At 37.8% G+C, this 21,524-nt stretch overlaps 1 protein-coding gene across 1 annotated transcript in view; it reads left to right on the top strand.

The window, feature by feature from the left end:
* The window catches only part of Terb1 (telomere repeat binding bouquet formation protein 1), a 34,557-nt gene that overhangs the window by 4,114 nt on the left and 8,919 nt on the right, over positions 1-21,524 (top strand). Inside the window, exons 4-13 of the mRNA XM_050144559.1 lie at positions 695-823; positions 2,136-2,267; positions 3,781-3,841; positions 3,929-4,044; positions 4,141-4,263; positions 7,598-7,750; positions 11,574-11,705; positions 12,725-12,850; positions 14,230-14,387; positions 18,113-18,464. Of these exons, the coding sequence (XP_050000516.1) occupies positions 695-823; positions 2,136-2,267; positions 3,781-3,841; positions 3,929-4,044; positions 4,141-4,263; positions 7,598-7,750; positions 11,574-11,705; positions 12,725-12,850; positions 14,230-14,387; positions 18,113-18,464 (1,482 nt within the window). The remainder of the gene's footprint in view (positions 1-694; positions 824-2,135; positions 2,268-3,780; positions 3,842-3,928; positions 4,045-4,140; positions 4,264-7,597; positions 7,751-11,573; positions 11,706-12,724; positions 12,851-14,229; positions 14,388-18,112; positions 18,465-21,524) is intronic.

Genomic DNA, 21,524 nt, shown 5'->3' with positions numbered 1-21,524 from the left:
CATCTCTCTCTGTCTATGCTGGCCTCTCCCTCTCTTCTTCCTTTGGTGTCATTCTTCTCATTTCCTCATGTAACACAAGCTGGTCTCAAAGTCTTGATCCGCCTGACAGTCTCCCCAGCATGGGGATTTCATGCATGTACCCCCACAACCTGTTGAATGATGTTTCTGTCCCACCAGGTCCCACAGCCATTTAGTCCCAAATAAACACACAGAGATCTATATTAATCATAAACTGGTTGGCCTAGTAGCTCAGGCTTCTTATTAACTCTTATAACTTCTATTAGCCCATAATTCTTGTCTGTGTTAGCCACATGGCTTGGTACCTTTTTTAGCGAGGCAGTCACATCTTGCTTGCTCTGTGTATGACTTCCTCTGTGTCTGGGTGACGACTGCAGACTGACTTTTTCCTATTTCCAGAATTTTCCTGTTGTCCTTGCCACGCCTCTACTTCTTACCTGGCTACTGGCTAATAGCATTTTATTAAAATACAATTGACAAAGTATAGACCATTGTCCCACAGCAACAACCCACTCTGGTTCCAGTTTTGTAGTACTCTACTATATTAATATGCATGGCTCTTTCTCTTCTACTCAATGTATGTGCTATATTACTTTATTCATTTGGTTCTTTTATCCTTAACAGAATAATCAAAGTAATTATAATTTCTATCTTGTTTTATCTGCAAACCCTACAGGTGATGCAGGTGTTTATTTCCGGGATATTGGTGGTTTGATGTTTGTAGAAAGTCTTGCAAAGTCAAGTGAGCATAGCATGGTAAAAGAAGCAGCCTTATATACATTAGGATCTATTGCAGAAGGAAATGGTAAAATACAAAATTTTATTTTTATGGTCCTTAAAATAATTTTAAATAAGTATTTAAATTTTTTTCTCTTTATTTAAGGGTGAATGCCAACACACCTGGCTTAACTTTTATTTTTAGGGTTACTTTGTTTCCTATGAGTTTTTTTCTTTTTTGAGTCAAGGTTATCATAAAGCACAGGCTGGCCTTGAATGCATAGTTCTCCTGTTTTGCTTCCTAAGTATTAGGATTGCAGCATGCCTAGTGTTATTTTTGAACTTTGAAAGACTTTTGCACCTCCAAATGTCTTAAGAAATATCATAAAGACTGGGCGGTGGTGGCGCACGCCTTTAATTCCAGCACCTGGGAGGCAGAGTCTCTGTGAGTTCGAGGCCAGCCTGGTCTACAGAGCAAGTTCCAGGCCAGGCTCCAAAGCTACAGAGAAACCCTGTCTCGAAAAACCAAAAAAAAGAAAGAAAGAGGGGCTGGAGAGATGGCTCAGTGGTTAAGAGCACTGACTGCTCTTCCAAAGGTCCTGAGTTCAATTCCCAGCAAACACATGGTGGCTCGCAACCATCTGTAATGAGATCTGGTGCCCTCTTCTGGTCTGCAGGCATACATGCAGAGTACTAAGAATACTGTTTACATAATAAATAAATAAATCTTAAATAAATAAAATAAAATAAAATAAAAGAAAGAAAAAGAAAAAAACCCATAAATATTGCAATATTGCTTGTCCCTCTCTTTTCCAAAGCAGATATTTGAATTTTTTGAAGTTTTTTTTTTCTTGCTTTGTTTTTAGGTAGTCTTCTCACTTGGCCTCACTTTTCACTTCTACTTGGTTTGATTTTCATTTTTTATTTGGTTAGGATTTTATTGGCAATTCTAGGGTATTTAAATGTTTGCTTTGGAGCTTAAACCAAGTCATTTTGATTTAGATATTGCTTGTTTGGGACTGACTAGATGGCTCAGTAGTTAAAGGCTCTTGCCTGAGTTTGATGTGTAGAACTCACATAAAGGGAAGAGAGAACTAACTCCCATAAATTGTCCTATGATCTGTAAGAGCATTGTGGTAGGTCTGCACCTGCGGGTGGGCACACACACTAATGTGCATGTACACATATACAAGTAAATAAATAAATATAATTAATTTTTTTAATATTACCAATTTGTTCTGCTAAGAACATATCAAGTTTTCATAGATTTTTATTGTTTCTAGTATATGTCAATTAAATGACATCTAGTTAAGAAACATCTCCAGTTTGACAACTTTTTATTTTGTTCGATGTATTTTTATGCTAATATATTAAAATGAAAATTGTATTTTATGTTTCAGTTTACTGTCAGCAAACTTTGTGTACTTCAGAATTATTTCAAGATTTAAATTTGCTCTTATCTAATGATGATTCAAACACAAATTTGAAAAGAATGTCCGTCTATGTTCTTTTGGTTCTGGTTTCAAATAATAGTAAGTATATTCTCTTATGAATGTTTAAAAACATTTTAATATATTTTGGAACAGTCATTAATACTTTATTCTAGTTATTCTTGTTATATTAGTGCCTTTTTTGAGACAGTTTCACTACGTTGACTACAGAGATCCACCTGCCTCTGCTTGCCGAATGCATTAGTGACTTTTTAATCTCATTAATATGCAAGAGATATGAGCTCTAAGAAAGGAATTAATAAGCATTTAATCATTGATATTTGTTAATTTTAAGAAATAGTGAGCCAGGTGGTGGTAGCACATGCCTGTAATCTCAGTACTTGGGAGGCAGAGGCAGACAGATCTCTGTGAGTTCAAGGCAAACCTGGTCTACAAGAGCTAGTTCCAGGACAAACTCCAAAGCTACAGAGAAACCCTGTCTCAAAAAACCAAAACAGAAAAGAAAAGAAATAGTGACATTATTTGTACTACATAATCTTTAAAAAGAAAAACAAGTGTTTAATGAATTGGTTGACTTTTCCCTGAATTGATCATTTTGTTACAAGATTTACTATATTAGACCGTGTTTATTTTGGGATAATTTTAGATTTACTGAGAAGTCGAAACTATAGTATAAAGTGTTCGTGTATACCTAGTTGGGACCTTGCATGTGTATGTACATGTGTGTATGTGTGTGTACGTGTGTGTTTGTGTGTGTGTTTGGTAGAAACTGGAGGTTGATGTTGGGTACCTTCCTCAATCAATTTTCATCATTTTATTTTTTTGAGACAAAGTCTCTGCGGCTTTCCAATTTGACTGATTGCCCAGCAAGCCCCAAGGATCAGACACAAGCTACTGTGCCTGATTTTTTATTTAGTTTTTATATGGGTACTGGGGATCAAACTCAGATTCTTATGCTGCCACTTTACTGACTGAGCCATCTCCCCAATCCCTTCATCTTTTAAAACTTGCTTCATTTAATTCTTGAAAATGTTAGGTACTTGAATTACTTCTAGATATTTTTCCTACTTTGGAAAACCTTAAAAAGATTTGTATTTTTTCTACTTTTAAGATTCTTTTCATATTGTAACAAAACTATAACTTAAGCATTTGTAATTTTTAGAGGAAAACTGAATGCTGTAAGTTGCTGAGCATAATATATTTTCCATAATAAAACCAGTTAAAAATTTTAAAAAATCAAAATTTTATGTATGTGGATGTTTTGCCTATATGTATATCTGTACACTAATTTGTGTATGCCTGTTACCCACAAAGGTCATAAGAGAGCATCAGATCCCTTGGAACTGGAGTTGTTAATCCACCATGTGGGTGCTGGGAATTGATCCCAGGTCCTCTGCAAAAATAGAAAGTGCTCTTAACTGCTGAGCCATCTCTCCAACCCCTTGATTACGAGTTTTTTCCTACTGTAATTCTGTATACTTTATAATGCTTTAAAGTAGCTTGAAAGCTAATTAAAATATTTTTAAATGTCTTAATTTCTATAAAATTATTTCTAAATAAAAGTCATTCATGTAACATATGGCTATTTTTTAAGGGAATGGACAAACGCTTGTAAGAGAAACAGGTTGTATTGAAGTTCTGTCACAGTTGTTCAGGTAAGTAAATAAATATCTTCTTATTTAATTGTTTAGGACATTAGTGCATTTATAATAATATATTACCTTTTCTTTTTAACCCAACAGGACAGTTCTTTCAAATTATGAGTTGAATTTGTCAGATAATAATGTTTTCCAGAGTTATCTGTTGTGGTCTTCAGTATGCAGTACTCTGTGTGTCTGTGTCAATAATCCTCAAAATGGTAATTATTTCAACTATTTAGATACAAATATAAAAACAAATGTGACTGATATTTTGCAAAAGTCAAATTAAAACATGGTTGGCTTTTCTCCTTCAGACGAGAATCAAATGCTTTGTTGTTCACTTTTTCCACATGTGAATGAATGGCTAGTGAACTGTATGAAACCTGAGATAATTCGCCCTATATGCTCATTTATTGGACTTACTCTTGCAAATAATAGTAAGTATTCGTTATTTTCTAGGTTTTACTTTAAGAACTCTATTTTAAAACATAAAAAAGACTATTAAATTCAATTAGTGATTTTGATGCTTCTAATCTGGACCATTTTGGATATAGTTAGATGGCTTTGTTTTGTTTAAGATAGGTCTCACTGGACAGACCTGGCTGGCCTAGAAATCGCTGTATGGAGCAGGCTGGCCTCAAGGAGATACTGACCTGCCTCTGCCTTGAGTTCTTGGCTAGACTTTTGAAGATAAGAAAATCTTGGAGTTAGTTGTTATTGGGAGGACATTGGAAAGACGATGACAGCAGCATAGTTGTTTCTTGGGAGGTGGGGTTTGAGAATGGTCTCTGTAGCCCAGACTGACTTGTAGAACTCTCCATATAACTAAAGATGACCTTGAGCTCATGATCCTTCTTCCCACAGACAAGTAAGCACCCTATCCATGAACATTATAAATCTCCTCACAATTGAGGCTTTGTTTTTGCAACATTTTGCTGTGTTAGTAAACTTTATCACAGTGACAACATACTTAAGACAATTTAAAAGGAAAAAAAGTTTACTTTGGTCATCATTTAGAGATGACAGTCTATGGTTTGGCTCTGGGCCTATGGCAAGGTAGTACACATCATAGTCGGACATGACTACATGATAAAGAAAACTGATCACCCGATGGAGCCAGGGAAACAAAAGCAGAGAGGAGCAAGGGCTCTTACATCCTCTTCAATGGCACATCTCAATGACTTATTTCTGTTAGGACCTACATCCTAAAGAACCCATGAGTTCCAAACAGCACTATAATAAGGACAAAGCCCATGGGTCTTTGGGAGACACTTATTAAAATGATAGCACAGACAATGCATATATTTCATTAAATTTACGCCTAAGTATTTAGTCAGGTATTTTTATTTTTTGAAATAGGGTATCTCTCTGTAGTTCAGGCTAGTCTCTAATTCATTATGCAATCCATTATAGCATCAAACTCACTGAAGTCCTCCTGCCTCAGCTTCTCAAGTGCTGGAATGACTTTGTGTGTCACTCTATCTGTCTTGTTTTCCCTCCAGGTTTAGCTACTTTTATTTCATGTATATCCATGTCTTCCTATATGTATGTGTACCATGTGCATTCCTGGTACCCATGGAGGCCAAAAGAGGGCATTGGATCCTCTACAACTAGAGTTACAATTGTGAGCTGCCATATGGGTTCTGAGAATTGAACCTGGGTCCTCTGCAAAAGTAGTCAGTACTCTTAACTTTTGATCTATGTCTTTAAGTCCAGGCTAGTGGGTTTTTTTTTTTTTTAATATATCGTGAGAAATGATGGAGGCTGGGGAAATGGCACAATGGGTAAAGCACTTGCCAGAAAGCATGAGGACTTGAGTTTGGATCAACCATAACTACATAAAAGCTGGTCAAGACACAGTGTGGCTATGGCTCCAGTGCTGGGGAAACAAAGATAGGCAGGTTCCTGGGGCTTGCTAGTCAGCAAGCCTAGCTGAAACAATAATTTCCAATTTCATTGAGAGACCTTGACTCAAAAAGTATGGTAGAGAGTGACAGAGGAAGATACCAAAGTTATTCTTGAGCTCCACATTGGAATTCACAGGAAATGTACCTGCAGCCACATGTTAATGCAAATATACACCCCCAACATACACACAGACACAAACGACAGTTTAAAGTTCCAATAGTTTCTTGGGGCAGATAGAAATACAATTGATTTTGTATGTCCTTATATCCTGCTATCTTCCTAAAATCACTATTAGCTATAGTAGCGTGTCTCGATTTACACACTCATGCATGATCGTGCCATTTGTGGGAAAAAAATCCTTCTTTTCAACTCTATTTATTTCACTTTCTTGCCTTATTTCACTGGCTAGGGATATCTAATAAAGTATTAAATAAAAATAATGAGAATAGCAGTTACATGTAGCATTATATATAGGCCTTTTATCATATTAAGTATGTTTCTTTTCTTTCCTAGTTTACTAAGAGTTCTTTCTTATTATGAAGATGTTACATTATATATACTACTTTTCCTTTAACTATTAAGATTATCTTATAGTTCTTTCTAACCAGTGATTATGGTTTCATAAAGTTAAAGCATAAAACAGGAATGATAGTGCACATTTCTAATTCCAGCATTTGGTGGGTAGAGGCAAGAAGTTTGGGAGTTCAAGGTTATCCTTGGCTACATAGAGAATTTTAAGTCAACCAAATTATATGAGATTCTGTCTCAAATAAACAAATAGTGTCTTTATATCTATGCTCATAATAGATATTGACCTATAATTTTGTTGTAATGCCTTCTTTCAACTTGGGTGTAATGCTAGTCTTATAGAATGTATTCAGAAGTGTTTCTTCCACTTCTATCTCTAGGAATAATTTATTAGGTTTTTGGGGGGCTTTTCCCCTGAAATGGTTGGTAGAATTCACCAGTAAAATTATCAAGCTTTGAACTTCTGTTTATTACAGCTTTAATATATGAATTCTGTTACTTTTTTTCTTTATTTTTCAGAGACAGGATTTCTCTGTGTTGTTACACACTCTGCCTGCCTCTGCCTCCCAAGTACTGGGATTACAGGCATGCGCCACCATGCCCAGTGAATTCTGAGTCTTTGAAAAAGAACTATGGCTGGGCTGTGGTGGCGCACGCCTTTAATCCCAGCACTCAGGAGGCAGAGGCAGGTGGATCTCTGTGAGTTTAAGGCCAGCCTGGTCTACAAGAGCTAGTTCCAGGACAGGCTCCAAAGCTACAGAGAAACCCTGTCTAAAAAAAAAAAAAAAAAAGAAAAAGAAAAAGAAAAAGAACTATGGAGTTGGGTGTGATAGCACACACCTGTAATCTCAGCACTTTGGAGGTGGAAGGGAAGAACCAGTTTAAGGCCAACCTCAGTTATACTGTAAATTCAGTATATGTAGCCTGAGCTACATAGCTCTCCTACACAAAACAGAGCACTATCCTACTATACATATAATTGTCCTATGTTGCTGGGCGGTGGTGGTGCAGCAGGATATCTGTGAGTTCAAGGCCGGCCTGGTCTACAAGAGCTAGTTCTAGGACAAAATCCTGTCTCAAAAAATTAAAAAAAAAAAAATTTGTCCTGTGTAGAGGGGAGGTGTTACTATTTTGTGTGTGTGTGTATGTGTGTGTGTGTGTGTGTGTGTGTATATATACACATAAATAGATGAAAGTTGAACTTTTAATTCTGCAACTTGGGGGAGTTTCAGTATTTGAAAAGCCATATTAAAAGTATTTAATATAAAATAATTGTACGAAACCATCACCTGCCTTTTTGAGAAATTAATGGTTTTTGCTACTTTATTCTTTAAGCACATGTCCAGAACTGCTTTGTATCTTCGGGTGGACTGGATGTTTTGTCTCAAGTTCTCGTGCAGCTGGAGTTGGATTCACACAATACTTTTTCCAGTGCAAAACTTGCAGTGATGGTGACAAAGACCTTAGATGCATGCATTACTAATAATTGTGAGTGAAAATCTTAATCAATTTTCTATAATTGAACTTTGTTTGAACTGAACATGGTGAATGTTGAAATGCTACATTAGATCTATTGTTGGCAAAATTTCCAGCTTCTTACAAATGGGAGGGAATCTTTGAAATTATCTAGTCCAGTTCCTTATTTTCCCATCAGAAGTTACAACTGCCCTAAGGAAGCACATTTAAGTCTTTTGACTTTAGGTCTAATAGAGTCAAAATAAAATCCTATTATTCTTAAGTTTATTTCACTTAAAAAGCTGTTTTAGCAAGACGTTATAGTGCACACCTTTAATCCCAGTTTTTGGGAGGCAAGGCAGGTGGATCTCTTGAGTTCCAGGCCAGCCATAGTAACAGAGTGAGACCTTGTCTAAAAATAAGCAACTTTTCTTAAAAAAAATTTTAGATGACAAACCAAAAGACACTGAGATATTGGAAAACCCAATGTACAAAATTTCAGAAATTATGTAAATAATTAAAGTTAGGCTATAGAGGTGCTTCAGCAGTTAAAAGCTCTTGCTGCTTTTCCAGAGGACCTAAGTTTGTCTCTCAACACCCAAGTTGGGCAGCTTACAGCCACCTGCAACTCCAGCTCCAGGGGATCCAACACCTTCTAGCCTCTGCAAGAACTTGGACACGTGTGGCATATACTTACATAGAGACAAATACGTATACATAATACTTTAAAAAAAATAAAGCATGGCTTTGTGATGAGGGTGATGTCTCACATACCTAGTGTACGAGAGAGCAGTAGAACCAGATCTAGAACACATCTGCTTCTCATTGGTACACTCAGAGTTGATAGTCTGTAAATCCTTGTCATGAGGAACCCTTTATACAAACAACCTGAAAAGTAGATGACTGAGTTGTTTTGTTTTTTGTTGATTTTTATTGAGCTCTACATTTTTCTCTACTCCCTTCCCTGCCTCTTCCCTCCCCTTCAACCTTTCCCAAGGTCCCCATGCTCCCAATTTACTCAGGAGATCTGTCTTTTTCTACTTCCCATGTAGATTAGATCCATGTATGAATCTCTTAGGGTTCTCATTGTTGTCTAGGTTCTCTGGGATTGTGATTTGTAGACTGATTTTTCTTGGCTTTATGTGTAAAAGCCCCTTATGAATGAGTACATATTATATTTGTCTTTCTGGGTTTGGGTTACCTCACTCAATATGATGTTTTCTAGCTCTATCCATTTGCCTTCAAATTTCATTATTTTTTCTGCTGTATAGTACTCCATTGTGTAAATGTACCACAATTTCTTTATCCATTCTTTGGTCAAGGAGCATTTAAGTTGTTTCCAGGTTCTGGTTATGATAAATAATGTTGCTATGAGCATAGTTGACCACATGTCCTTGTGGTATGATTGCTCATGACTCTTACCAATGTAAATTTTAGAATCAATTTGTAAAGTTAAAGTATGGGAATTTATAGACAGGTATGGTGGGGCATGCATTTAATCCCAGCACTCACGGGATTCATTTCTGATTTTCTGTAAACATCCCTGGTCTGTATCTGCTCCTGCAGAGGTCCTTGGCTTGGGGTTGGTCCTGCAAAGGTCTCTGGCTCTGATCTACTCCCTCGGAGGTCCCAGACTCAGGTGTGCCCAGACCCGCAGAGAGCCTGGCTTAGGCCTACTCCCTCAGAGGCCTTAGACTCATGCCTGGACCCACAGAGATTTCTGGTTCCTGACTAACCCCTTTGATGTACGAGACCAACACCCAGACCCTCAGAGGTCCCAGACTCGTAGATGGCTGAGGTTTTAAAGATTTATTTTATGTGTATAAGTGTTTTGCCTTAATGTTTGTATACCATGTGTGTTCCTAGTGCCCATAGAGACCGAAAGAGGATATTGAATCTTCTGGAACTGGAGATATAGGTGATTGTGAGCCACCATGTCAATGCTCAGAATCTAATCTGAATCTTCTTCTTTAAGACCAGCAAGTTCTCTTAACTACTGAGCCATCTTTCCAGCCCCTAGATGACTGTTTAATAAGCAGTTAATGAATACCTGGTGTGTGCTGAATCCCAAAGACATAAAAGTAGTTGAGATATGTCCCATCAGTCATGAGATGTATCAGCAGGCAAAGGTTCCTTCTTTCAAGGCTGATAACCTGTCTTTAATCCTGGAATTCATGTGGTGGAAGGGAAACTGACTCCTGGATAAAGCTGCCATTTGATCTCTGTGTGCACCATGGCATGTGCTATGCACACACAAACACAATAAGCAATTGTTTAAAAAATTAAATGATATAGTACCTTAAGGAATTCACAACTTTATTGTTAATGTCTGTAATACCAGACTCTGGATGAAGTCTGTTAAAAACCCTATGAAGGCCATGCAGGGTAGTGCATACCTATAATCCCAGCATTTAAAAAATAGAGGCAGGCTGGGCAATAGTGCTGTACGCCCTTAATCCCAGTACTTGGGAGGCAGAGGCAGGTAGATCTCTTTGAGTTCGAGGCTAACCTGGTATACAAGAGCTAGTTCCAGGACAGGCTCTAAAACTACAACAAAACCCTGTCTAAAAAAAAATAGAGGCAGGAGGATCAGTTACAGGTTAGCCTCTGCTTAATAAGTTTAAAGTCATCCTGGGCTGTGTCAGACCCCATTTCAGACAATCAAAAATAAAACAAATACCTTATAAGGAAAAGTATAACTTAATAGTAAACTTTTTGAATCTAATCATAGTTCATCATAGGTTTATATATAACCTTCATTGCATCATGTTAGTAGTGTCTTAGTGTTATATTTCAATGTCAAGCAGGATTTGATTATCTAGTAATGCACTTACAGTCTAATGTAGATAGAAGGAGATATGTAAGGTAAGAGTAGGTATGTTTACCTTTTAGGAATATAGTATTAATTCATAGTTACAACATCATGCAAAACAACTAAGAAGAAACCATTATAAAAGAAGAACATAAGTCAGGCAGTGATGGCACACGCCTTTAATCCTAGTACTTGGGAGGCAGAGGTGGGTAGATCTCTGTGAATTTGAGGTCAATTTGGTCCATAGAGCTAGTTCTAGTACAGCCAGGACTACAAAGAGAAGTCCTTAAAAAAAAAAAAAAAAAAAGAACCAAAAATAAAGCCCATAAATGACTAGTCATGATGATGCACACCTTTAATCTAGGGAGAGAGAGGCAAGTGGATTTCTCTTGAGTTTGAGGCCAAACTGGTTTACAGAGAGAGTTCGAGGTCAGCCAGTACTACATAGAGAAACCCTGTCTCAAAACAAAAAGAGTATATAATGAGGACTATAATAATCCATCTTATTATAATGTATTAGTTAAATTAACATATATGTATATATATATTAGATGCTACATTGATGTGGGGTTCTCTGTATGCTGTGAATACCATTGGTTAATAAAGAAACTTGCTTAGCCTGATAGGGTGGAACAGAGCTAGGCAGGGAAAACTAAACTGATTGCTAGGAGAAGGAAGGCAGAGACGGGGAGAAGCCAAGGAGCCTCAGCCAGAGACAGCTAAAACCTTGCCGGTAGGCCACGAGCCTCATGGTAAAATATAAAATACTAGAAATGGATTAATACTAGATGTAAGAGCTAGCTAGCAATACACTTAAGAGATTGGCTAAGCGGTGATTTAAATAATATAGTTTCTGTGTGATTATTTTGGGAGACTGGGCGGCCGGGAAAACAAACAAGCAGCTTCCTACTATACTACGTGACACGTATATATTAGATAATATGTAAGCATGTGATAGTTTTCCTAAATAAGCTCTGAAAACATAATATATTTGTACTTAGAAATTTTAAATTTGTACTTTTCCCCCCTATATTAAACTGGTAGCTTCTTTTTCAGTGGTATTATCCAAATACCACATTGTTTCAAAACTTCTGTCATTACTGCTTCATCAAAGTCTTGATTTGGGAGAAAAATTCAGCATCATACTTGCCATTGGTCACTGCACAGAGGATTGTGGTGAGTATTCAGTTAACTCAGTGTGTGTAGTAAAACTGTGGGGTGGAAACCTTTGCTTCTTTCCCCTCTTGTTGTATGAAAGGCTTAACATCCAGCTTTCCTTCCAGTCACTTAAGCTCTTACATTCTTTCTCATATTCTGTTCAGTTAGTCACTGAGGCCTCTGGCTGTTCTTCTCTCTTATTCCATACTTCTTTCCCACTACCCCAGCCCATTCCCACCTTTCTCCAGGACGACTGTAGCAGCTACATTATCTGCTGTTCCTTCTCTCTCCATTTCCAGTCCTCTTCGAGTCAGTATTTAATCCTGTTATCCCTCACTGAAAGCTCTGAAAGGCCAGTTCTCCCAGCCTTCAGTGAAAGCTTTCAAAGATTTTGTTTCCTCTGTTTCCATCCCAGTCTCCCTCTAATCTAATCTATCATTCCAAACCATCTCCATTTTCCTCTCTTCTAATCGTTTCCCTTCTTCCTCTCACTTTCCCTCTTCTCTCTTCTCCCTCGTTTCTTCTGTGTTCTTTCCTTAATTTTTGTTTTCTTTACCAGTTTCGCTATTCTTTCCCTTAACTTTTTAAGAATGTTTTTCTTATGCATATGTATGTAGGCGTGTGTGCGTGCGTGCACCCACAGAGGCCAGAAGAGGAGGGCTAGAGTTAGAGGGGTTATGAACCACTTGATGTGGGTACTGGAAATCAAACTTGGGTCCTGTGCAAGAGCAGCAAGTGCTCTTACCTACTGGGCCATCTTCCCATTCCCTACTCTTGATCTTTTTGAAACCAAATGAGAGCTATTTGTTTACTCTTACATGGTGTAGTACATTGTGGCAACATTTTAGAAATCATCATTTATGAGACTTAGCTTCTGTAAAAAGATTATCAAATTGAAAATACTTTTGAGATTATATCTTTATTTTAAAGTTTAAATTATGTTCATACTTATCATAGTGATGAATCATGACCTCATGAAAAGCTTTATAAACTTTATGAAAAAATAATCACCATTTTAATTTTTGATATTTTTACAGAGAAAAATCAGTATGAATTTTTAAAAAGCAATGGGCTTCCACTAATGATACAAGCCTTAACTGAATTTAAGAATGAAGAACTAAGCAGAGCTGCCACTTACGTACTTCACAACTGCAAAAAAATTAGTAAGTTTACTGTTACTTTAGGGAAATATCAGTTAGCTTGGCATGGTACTTTAAACCTTTATCCTCGCCCTGGGAGGCAGAGGAAGGCACATTTCCTATGAGTTCAAGGCCAGTATCTACAGGAGTTCCAGGCCAGCCAAAGCTACATAGTAAGACTTTTATCTCAAAGTAATTCTTGAACAGAGATCCGAATGTCTAGAGTTAATCATGTGAAAAGAGGAAATGTTCTGTGGGCAAATGACTCAGGCCTAAGCAACAGGTTCTAGTTTAGGAGGGAGGTGGATGTATTCAAAGAATTGATGGACAGTCTAGCTGGAGCCCGGAGAGCTGGCAATAGCTATAAGATTTCTTTGTGAATGAAAAATATGGACGTAATAAATTATTAAAAAGACTTTTAAAGCCGGGTGGTGGTGGCGCACGCCTTTAATCCCAGCACTTGGGAGGCAGAGGCAGGTGGATCTTTGTGAGTTCGAGACCAGCCTGGTCTACAAGAGCTAGTTCCAGGACAGGCTCCAAAGCTACAGAGAAACCCTGTCTCGAAAAACCAAAAAAAAAAAAAAAAAAAAAAAAGAAGAAAAGAAAAGAAAAAAAAAGACTTTTAAGCATATTTATGACCTCTAGTTTGCTTTCTCCTGTTGTAATAAACATTATGACCAAAAGCCACTTAGGGAAGAAAGGATTTATTTCATCTTACACCTTACAATACATTGTAAAGGGAAGTAAGGACAGGAACTCAAGACAGGGACATGGAAACAGGAATCGAATCAGAGGCCATGGAGGAATACTGCTTATATAGCTTGGTCAACTTGCTTTTGTATATAACACAGGACCACCTGCCCAGGGATAGAACCTCCTCCAGTGATTCGGGCCTTCCTACATCAATCATTAATCAAGAAAATGTCCCAGAGAGTTGTCTACGTGCAATCTGCTACAATATTTTCTCAGTTGAGGTTCCCTCTTCCCAGATGACTCTTAACTATGTCAAATGAATGAAAAACTAACCAAAACAATCTATTTTGGGCTAGAGATGTAGTTCAGTGATAGAGTATATGCTTAGCATGTGACTAACTCTGACTTTAACTCTTGTATTCCAAATAAACTACTTTAAAGCCAGTAACCTTGTATCTGGAATAACATTTTCATGTGTTATTTTCTAAAACTATGAGAAATAGTCTAATTTTAATAAGTCCTAGGCATCTGCTATGCCTTTTTTCCACTTATTTCAGTACCAGTTATGGTATATGGATATACAAATTAAAGATGGGATGGGGTGGAATCTGTAGTTGTCCTTTAAGTGTGACAATAACATTTCTAGTAATGATAAACTCAATACTCGCTTTCCCCTATTTCTCCCTCTCCCTGCATCCCATATTACAAAGCTGAGAAATTATCTCTAAGTCTACAAGACATTTCTCTTGATGAAAATGAAGCCAACCAACAAAAGGACATACATGAAAAAGAGAATCTTGAAGAGCACTGGAAGACAGCAAAAGAAATTATATGCAGAATAAAACAATTTGAAAGAGAAGGAAAAGAGGTTGGTTTTATCCATTTCACAGAACTCTGGCAAATAATTTAAAACAGTAGAAGTTGGCATTAAAAATGTTATTCTCCAGTTATTTTTTAAAATGTTTAATGTAAATTTTAACAGTAGTACTTAAAGAACTCAACACTGGACATAGAACAACTTTTTGCACTTTTTTCTTTATTATTAAAATAAATTCCGTGTGTGTGTATGTGTGTGTGTGTGTAGTGTGTGTCTCCAAATGCCTGAAGGGGTCAGAAGAGGACACTAGATCCCCTGGAGCTGGAGTTATAGGTGGTTGTGAGCTGCCTGACATGGGTGCTTGTATTTTAGCTCATAGTCTGTAAATTCCTAACTATTGAGTCATCTCTCCATATCCTATTTCTTTTATTTTTACTTTTATTTATGTGTATATGCACACCACACACTTAAGGGAGCCCTAAGAAAACAGAAGAGGGTGTCGGATATCCTGGAGTTAGGCTTACAGGTAGTCGTGAGCCACTTGATGTGCGTGCTAGAAACTGAACCCAACTGCAAGAGTAGTATGTTCTCTTAACCACGGAGCCATCTCTTCAGCTCCTAAATGATTTATTTTATTTTAATTTAATATTCATGGGTATCTTACCTGCATTTATGTCCTTGTACTATATGCATGCCTGGTACCCAAAAGGCCAGAAGAGGGCATCAGATCTGGAAACTGGAGTTAAAGTTGTGAGCCATCAGGGAATCAAACCTAGGTTATCTGATAGAGCAATTACTGCTCTTGACTCTTGAGCCATTTTTCTAGCTCTCCCAAATGATTTTTAAAGGTGTGTGTGTGTGTGTGTGTGTGTGTGTGAGTATGCACATATGTGAATGCCTATGGAGGCCAGAATTAGGAGCAGATCCCCTGGAACTGGAGCTACAGGTGATTGTGAACTACCCATTGTGGGTTCTGGGAACTAAACTCAGGTTCTCTAGAAGAGCAACAAGCTTTCTTAAACATGGAGTCACCTTTCTAGCCCCTAAAGAATATTTTTCTAACGTAGAAATGGAAACAGGAAAGACTAGCTACATAAATGATAAAACTAAGAAATCTAACATCTGAATAATAGTTCAACAATTTTTCAAAAGAAACGATCTAATGTTATTCCCTCTTCCCCACTCCCAAACACATACATGGTCTTATGTCTAAATAGCAGAAGTATGGTCTGACAAATGCATCTGTAGATAATTCCTTCATTGTACAGGCATCACAGTAAGACGGTAAAGGTCAAGAGATACAATACATTTAAGAAGAATGAGGGTGTGGACAGGGGCTTAGTGGTTAAGAGCATTTGTTGCTCATGGAGGAGACCTGGGTTCAGTTCTTAGCACACATGCAGTGGCTAACAACCATCTGTAGCTCTAGTTCCAGGGAATCCTATACTCTCTTCTGGCCTTCACAGTTACCAGATATGCATGTAGTGAACATACACACATGCAGGCAAAACACTCATATACTTAAATTCAAAACAAATCAATTTTTACAAAATGGGGGGGTACATAAGAGTTTACTGCTGACTAAAACAGTGAACTGTTTTATAATAAACTTTAATTTTTATTTCTTTTTTATTAAATAGAAGGAATATACTAAAATAATGATAAAGGTATAGCATAGTAAATTATTATGGGATATTTGTATACTGTGTGAAGATATATTGCTATGATTGATGTAATAAAAAGCTGAATGGCTAATAGCTAGGCAGCAGGTTTAGGCGGGATTTCTAGGAAAAGAAAGGAAGAGGAGGAGGAATCAAGGCATGCAGGAGAAATCAGGAGACATGGAGAGAAAACAGGAGGTACAAGATGGAAGAAACGTAATGCCACATGATAGAACGTAGATTAATATAAATGGGTTAATTTAAGTTATAAAAGCTAGTTGAGGGCTGGAGAGATGGCTCAGAGGTTAAGAGCACTGAGTGCTCTTCCAGAGGTCCTGAGTTCAGTTGCCAGCAACCACATGGTGATTCACAACCATCTGTAATGAGATCTGGTGCCCTCTTCTGGCCTGCATGCATACATGGAGACCAAATGTTGTATACATAAGAAATAAATCTTTTTAAAAAAAGTTAAGTTGTATTTAGAAAAAAAAGCTAGTTGAGACAAGCTTAAGCTAAAGGTTAAGCTTTCATAATTAATATAAGTCTCTGTGTCATTATTTGGGTTCTGCCAATTCCTCTGAGCCTCAACCAGGGAAGGCTTTGCTTCCATGGGTCTAAGGCATTGGGTCCTTGACATAGCTGTGCCCATGTCAACAATACACATTCACTCTGGACTTCCCTCTCTCCACACACATTGTTGGGGGAGAGTGCACATGTATAAGATAAGCCTATGGAAGTCAGAGGATACCCTTAGGTGTTAGTCCTCAGATGCTTTCCATGTTTTGTTTGAAACAGTTTCACTTTGGCTTGGAACTTTACCACATACACCACAATAGCTAGCTTGAAAGCTTCCAGGGATCTGCTTGTATCTAGGAGAGCTTTCAAAGTTATTTTATATGATCAAGCATATTAGGTTTTTTGTGATATAGTTATTGTTTGCTATTTAGAAAGGTCTTCTACCCCTTGAGAATAGTTTCTTTTATAATGGATATGCTTTCCTCTTTTCTAATTTATCAATTTATTTTACATCTCCCCCCACATCCTCTCCTCCCAGTCCTTTGACCCAATCCCCCACCCTATACTTTCTTTTTTAACCTCTATTTATTTATTTATTTATTTATTTATTTATTTATTTATTTATTCATTCATTCATTCATTCATTTATTTATTTATTTATTTATTTATTTATTTATTTATTTATTTATTTGTGTGTGTGTTTGTGTGTGTCTCACGCAAGCCCAAAGACAACTTGTGGGTCTTGGGAATCACACTTATGTTGTCAAACTTGGCACCAAGCACCTTTACCCACCTATCTATCTCCCTGGGCCTATATTGTTATTCTTAAAAAACGATTCCCGGGATTCCTGGGCAGGCTGGCGGAGCCCGCCATGAGAAAGCGGCTACAGGAGGGCACGCGCTGTGCCCACGGTGGCGGCAGGTAACAGACACGCAAACACAGGAAATAGCCATAAGTATTTATTAAGCAAGAGGGAGAAAGAAAGACAGAGAAAAGAGATAAAAGAGAAAGGAGATAAAAGAGAGAGACAGAGAAAACGCGCGCGCACGCCAAGGAAGCAGAAAGAGGAAGGGGTCCCAAGATGGCGATGGGCAGGTCAGAGGTTATGGAAGTGGGCGTGGCTAGGGCAGGGACCAAAAGAATAACATATATAATTTCATTTAACATTTTAAAAATATTTGGTTCACTTTTATTGTTGTGAAACTATCATATAGCTACATTTCCCCCTGGGTAGCTTCTCAAGTATCCTAATATCATTTATTAAATCAATTTTTTTAAGCCAGGTGGTGGTGGGGCACGCCTTTAATCCTAGCACTTGGGAGGCAGAGGCAGGCAGATCTCTGTGAGTTTGAGGCCAACCTGGTCTACAAGAGCCGGTTCCAGGATAGGCTCCAAAGCTACAGAGAAACCTTGTCTCGAAAAAAACCCAAAAAACAATAAACAATTTTCTTTCTCTTCCTAATGTAAGTTATTCCTTTTATTGTAAATGTTATATTAAAAATCATAAAGTTTTTATATATTACTTAAAGGAAATGTAAAGCATATTATAAAGAAATGATTGTATTGAAATTATTTACTTGCTATTTTTTATATTGTAGGAGAAATTACAAAGTGACCAATACAAGGATAATGCCTCATCTATGAAAATAAAAATACAGAACAATTTGAAACGTCTCAGTGCAGATAGTATTAGAGGTACCAAAGTAGAAAATAAGGATACAAACCAGTCTAGACAGCTTCACAGTTCTAAGTCCGATGACATCACATCTAAAACTTGTGCAAATGAAAACCAAATGAAGACTCTGAAAAAGAACACAAATCCCCTTAATCCTTGCTATAGGGAGAGAATGCAAAATAAGAATTTACATAAAGCCACTTCAAGCTGCACCCAAAACTTAAATGAAAAGATGACTTTTAATCAAAAGGATTCTGTTTCTCAATCAAGGTATAGTTAATGATTATAGTATTTATTTATTCAATAAGAATATATTGTGTGCCATGTTGTTAAGCACTGTGGATATAGGAATGGTAAACCTGGTAGTGGGAGGAGTCTAATGTAGGAATTCTTTTTGTTTCCTTTTTTTTGAAATGTATTTATCCTTTTACAATTTCATACATATAAAATGTCCTTGTTTCCCTTTCACAGTATTCTTATCCTCTGCCAATCACTTTTTTCTTCCTAGTAAGTGCCCTTCCTACTCCCAGGCCTTATAGAGTATGTGCTTGTGTGCCTCACTGTCTTTCATTAGGGCAGGAATGGGAGAGGAAAACAGTTGAGACAGGATCTCCTATATCCCAAACTTGTACTAGCTGAGAATGACCTTGAAATTCTGACCCTCCTACTTCTACCTCCCAACTGCTGATATTACAGGCAAGTATGACAACACCCAGGTTTTACAGTGCTGGGGATTGAACCCATGACCAGTTGACGCTGGATAAATACTCTACCAACTGAGCTACATCCCCAGCTCTAAAGGTTGCATTGTTGTTTTTTGTTTGGCCAGGTGGTGGTGGCGCACACCTTTAATCCCAGGATTCAGGAGACAGACGCAGGTGGAACTCTGTGAGTTAGAGGCCAGCCTGATCTGTAGAGCGAGTTCCAGGACAGGCTCCAAAACTATACAGAGAAATTCTGTTTCCAAAAACTAAACAAACAACAAACAAAACCAAAATACCAAACCAATAATCGTTGTTAATATCTGTGGTAGTGTGAAATTGGTCCCCATAAAAGGGTTAGTTATGACAAAAGGGTTAGTTATGAATAAAGGGTTAGTTAAGTTGGTGGGGTCCGTGCCTAGTGTGCACAAAGCCATGGGTTTAATTCCCAGTACTGCATTCAGTAGTCAGAGTGACACATGCCCATAATATAGCACTCAAAGTGAAGCTAGGGAGATCAGGGGCTCAGAGCCATCTTCAACTACAAGTCGAGAGCCAGCGTGGGCTGTGTGAGACTCTCTCAAAACACAAAATAAACATACTTTGCCATATCTTTTTTTCTCTTTTAAATATTATATTTATTTATTTTCATTTTATTTTCTGTGTATGGGTATTTGCCTGCATGTATGGCTATGTACTGTATGCATGTTTGGGGCCTGCAGAGAGGCCAGAAAAGGGTGTCAGATACCCTGGGACCTGAGTCACAGATTACTGTGAGCTACCCTGTGGGTGCCGGAAATTGAACCTGGGTCCTCTGGAAATGGACTACTTAACCACTGAGCTATCTTTCCAGCCCCCCATCAACAATTTATTTGCCAGTCACAAATGTATGGTTCCATATATGGAATATTTTTTTTCTGAGATTAGATCAGGTTGACCTCCAACTCATGACACTCCTATTTCAGTCTCCCAAGTGCTGGGATTAGAGGTATATGTCCTATGCCCAGTTTACAAATGGCTATTGTCTTAGTTAGAGTTTCTGTTGTTGTAAAGAGACACCATGACCACAGCAACTCTTATGAAGAAAAACATTTAATTGGGCCAGTTTACAGTTCAGAGGTTTAGTCCATTATGGTGGGATATGGCAGCATGCAGGCAGACATGGTGCTGGATCTGCAGGCAGCAGAAGCCGCTGTGTACCACACTGAACATAGCTTGAGCAAAGGAGACCACAGAGTCCACCCCCACAATGACACATGTCTCCAGTAAGTCCACACTCATTCCAACAAGGTCATGCTTCGTAATAGTGTTACTCCCTATGAGCTTATGGGGGCCAGTTGCATTCGAACTATCACAGATAATGACAGTGATTATTGTTAGATTATTGTTTGCTGTCTTGTCCTCCGTGTTCTTCTCCAACTGATTTTGTTCTCTCCCTTTTGGCCTTCATTTCTTCATTTTCTTCCTCTTCCTCCTCTTTTTTTTTTTTCTTGAAATCAAGTCTGTATTCCCAGACTGTCCTTAAATTCACTCTGTATTTGAGGGTGACTGAGTTTTTTTTTTTTTATCCTCCTATAATACTAGGGATTGAACCCAGGGCTTCACAAATGCTAGGCAGACACTTTACCAGCTGAGTTACATCCCTAGTTCATCTTTTCTTCTTTTAAATTTTATTTTTTTCTGTATTCTTTTTTTAGAACTCAGACTATTATTCATTGATCCATTTCTCCCACTTAAATACTTTGTCATATGCTAGGAATCAAACAGGTGTGTGTCCTTTGCCACATAAAGTGAGTGTGTTAACACCTAATTCCAGCACTTGAGAGGTAGAGGTAGAAGGATAAAAAATTTCAAAGTCCATTTGATTAGTTTGTCACCAAGGCCAGCTGGACTGAGACTGAACGAGCATGTGATCAAACCAGACTCACTGAATGTGGCTGACAATGAGGGCTGACTGAGAAGCCAATGATAATGGCACTGGGTTTTGATTCTACAGCATGTACTGGCTTTTTGGGAGCCTAGTCTGTTTGGATGCTCACCTTCCTAGACTTGGATGGAGTGGGGAGGGCCTTGGACTTCCCACAGGGCAGGGCATCCTGACTTCTCTTAGGACTGGAGGGGTAAGGGGAGGGAAGTGGGAGGAGGTGGAAATTTTTAATATATAAATTAATTAATTTAAAAAAATTTCAAAGTTACCCTTTTTACAGAGCAAGTTTAAGGTCAGTTTGGGATATAGGAAAATTGGGTTTTTTGTTTGTTTTGTTTTGTTTTTTTTTTTTAGAAGGAGGGGCACTACATCCCTAGCCCTCTGTTAGTGATTTTTTTTTTTAATTTTTTTGATTTATTTAGTATGTGTACAGCCTTCCATGTGTGCCTGCATGCCAGAAGGGGGTGCCAGGTCTCATTATAGATGGCTGTGAGCCACCATGTGGTTGCTGGGAATTGAACTCAGGACCTCTGGAAGAGCAGTCAGTGCTCTTAACCACTGAGCCATCTCTCCAGCCCTGTTAGTGATTTTTTTTTTAAAAAAAATAGTATTTTGCTTATATCTTCTTTTAATCAATGTTTTTATTCTCTGGAGTCTTGTTTACTTCTACAAATAAGACACTGATTATTGCAGATCCTACTTTAGCC

Source organism: Alexandromys fortis, unplaced genomic scaffold, assembly GCF_014885135.2.
Source record: "Alexandromys fortis isolate MF-2015 unplaced genomic scaffold, M_Fortis_MF-2015_v1.1 scaffold_1, whole genome shotgun sequence".
Classification (NCBI taxonomy): domain Eukaryota; kingdom Metazoa; phylum Chordata; class Mammalia; order Rodentia; family Cricetidae; genus Alexandromys; species Alexandromys fortis.
Note: the sequence above shows the minus strand (reverse complement) of the source record. Positions and strands in the feature narration are given on the sequence as shown.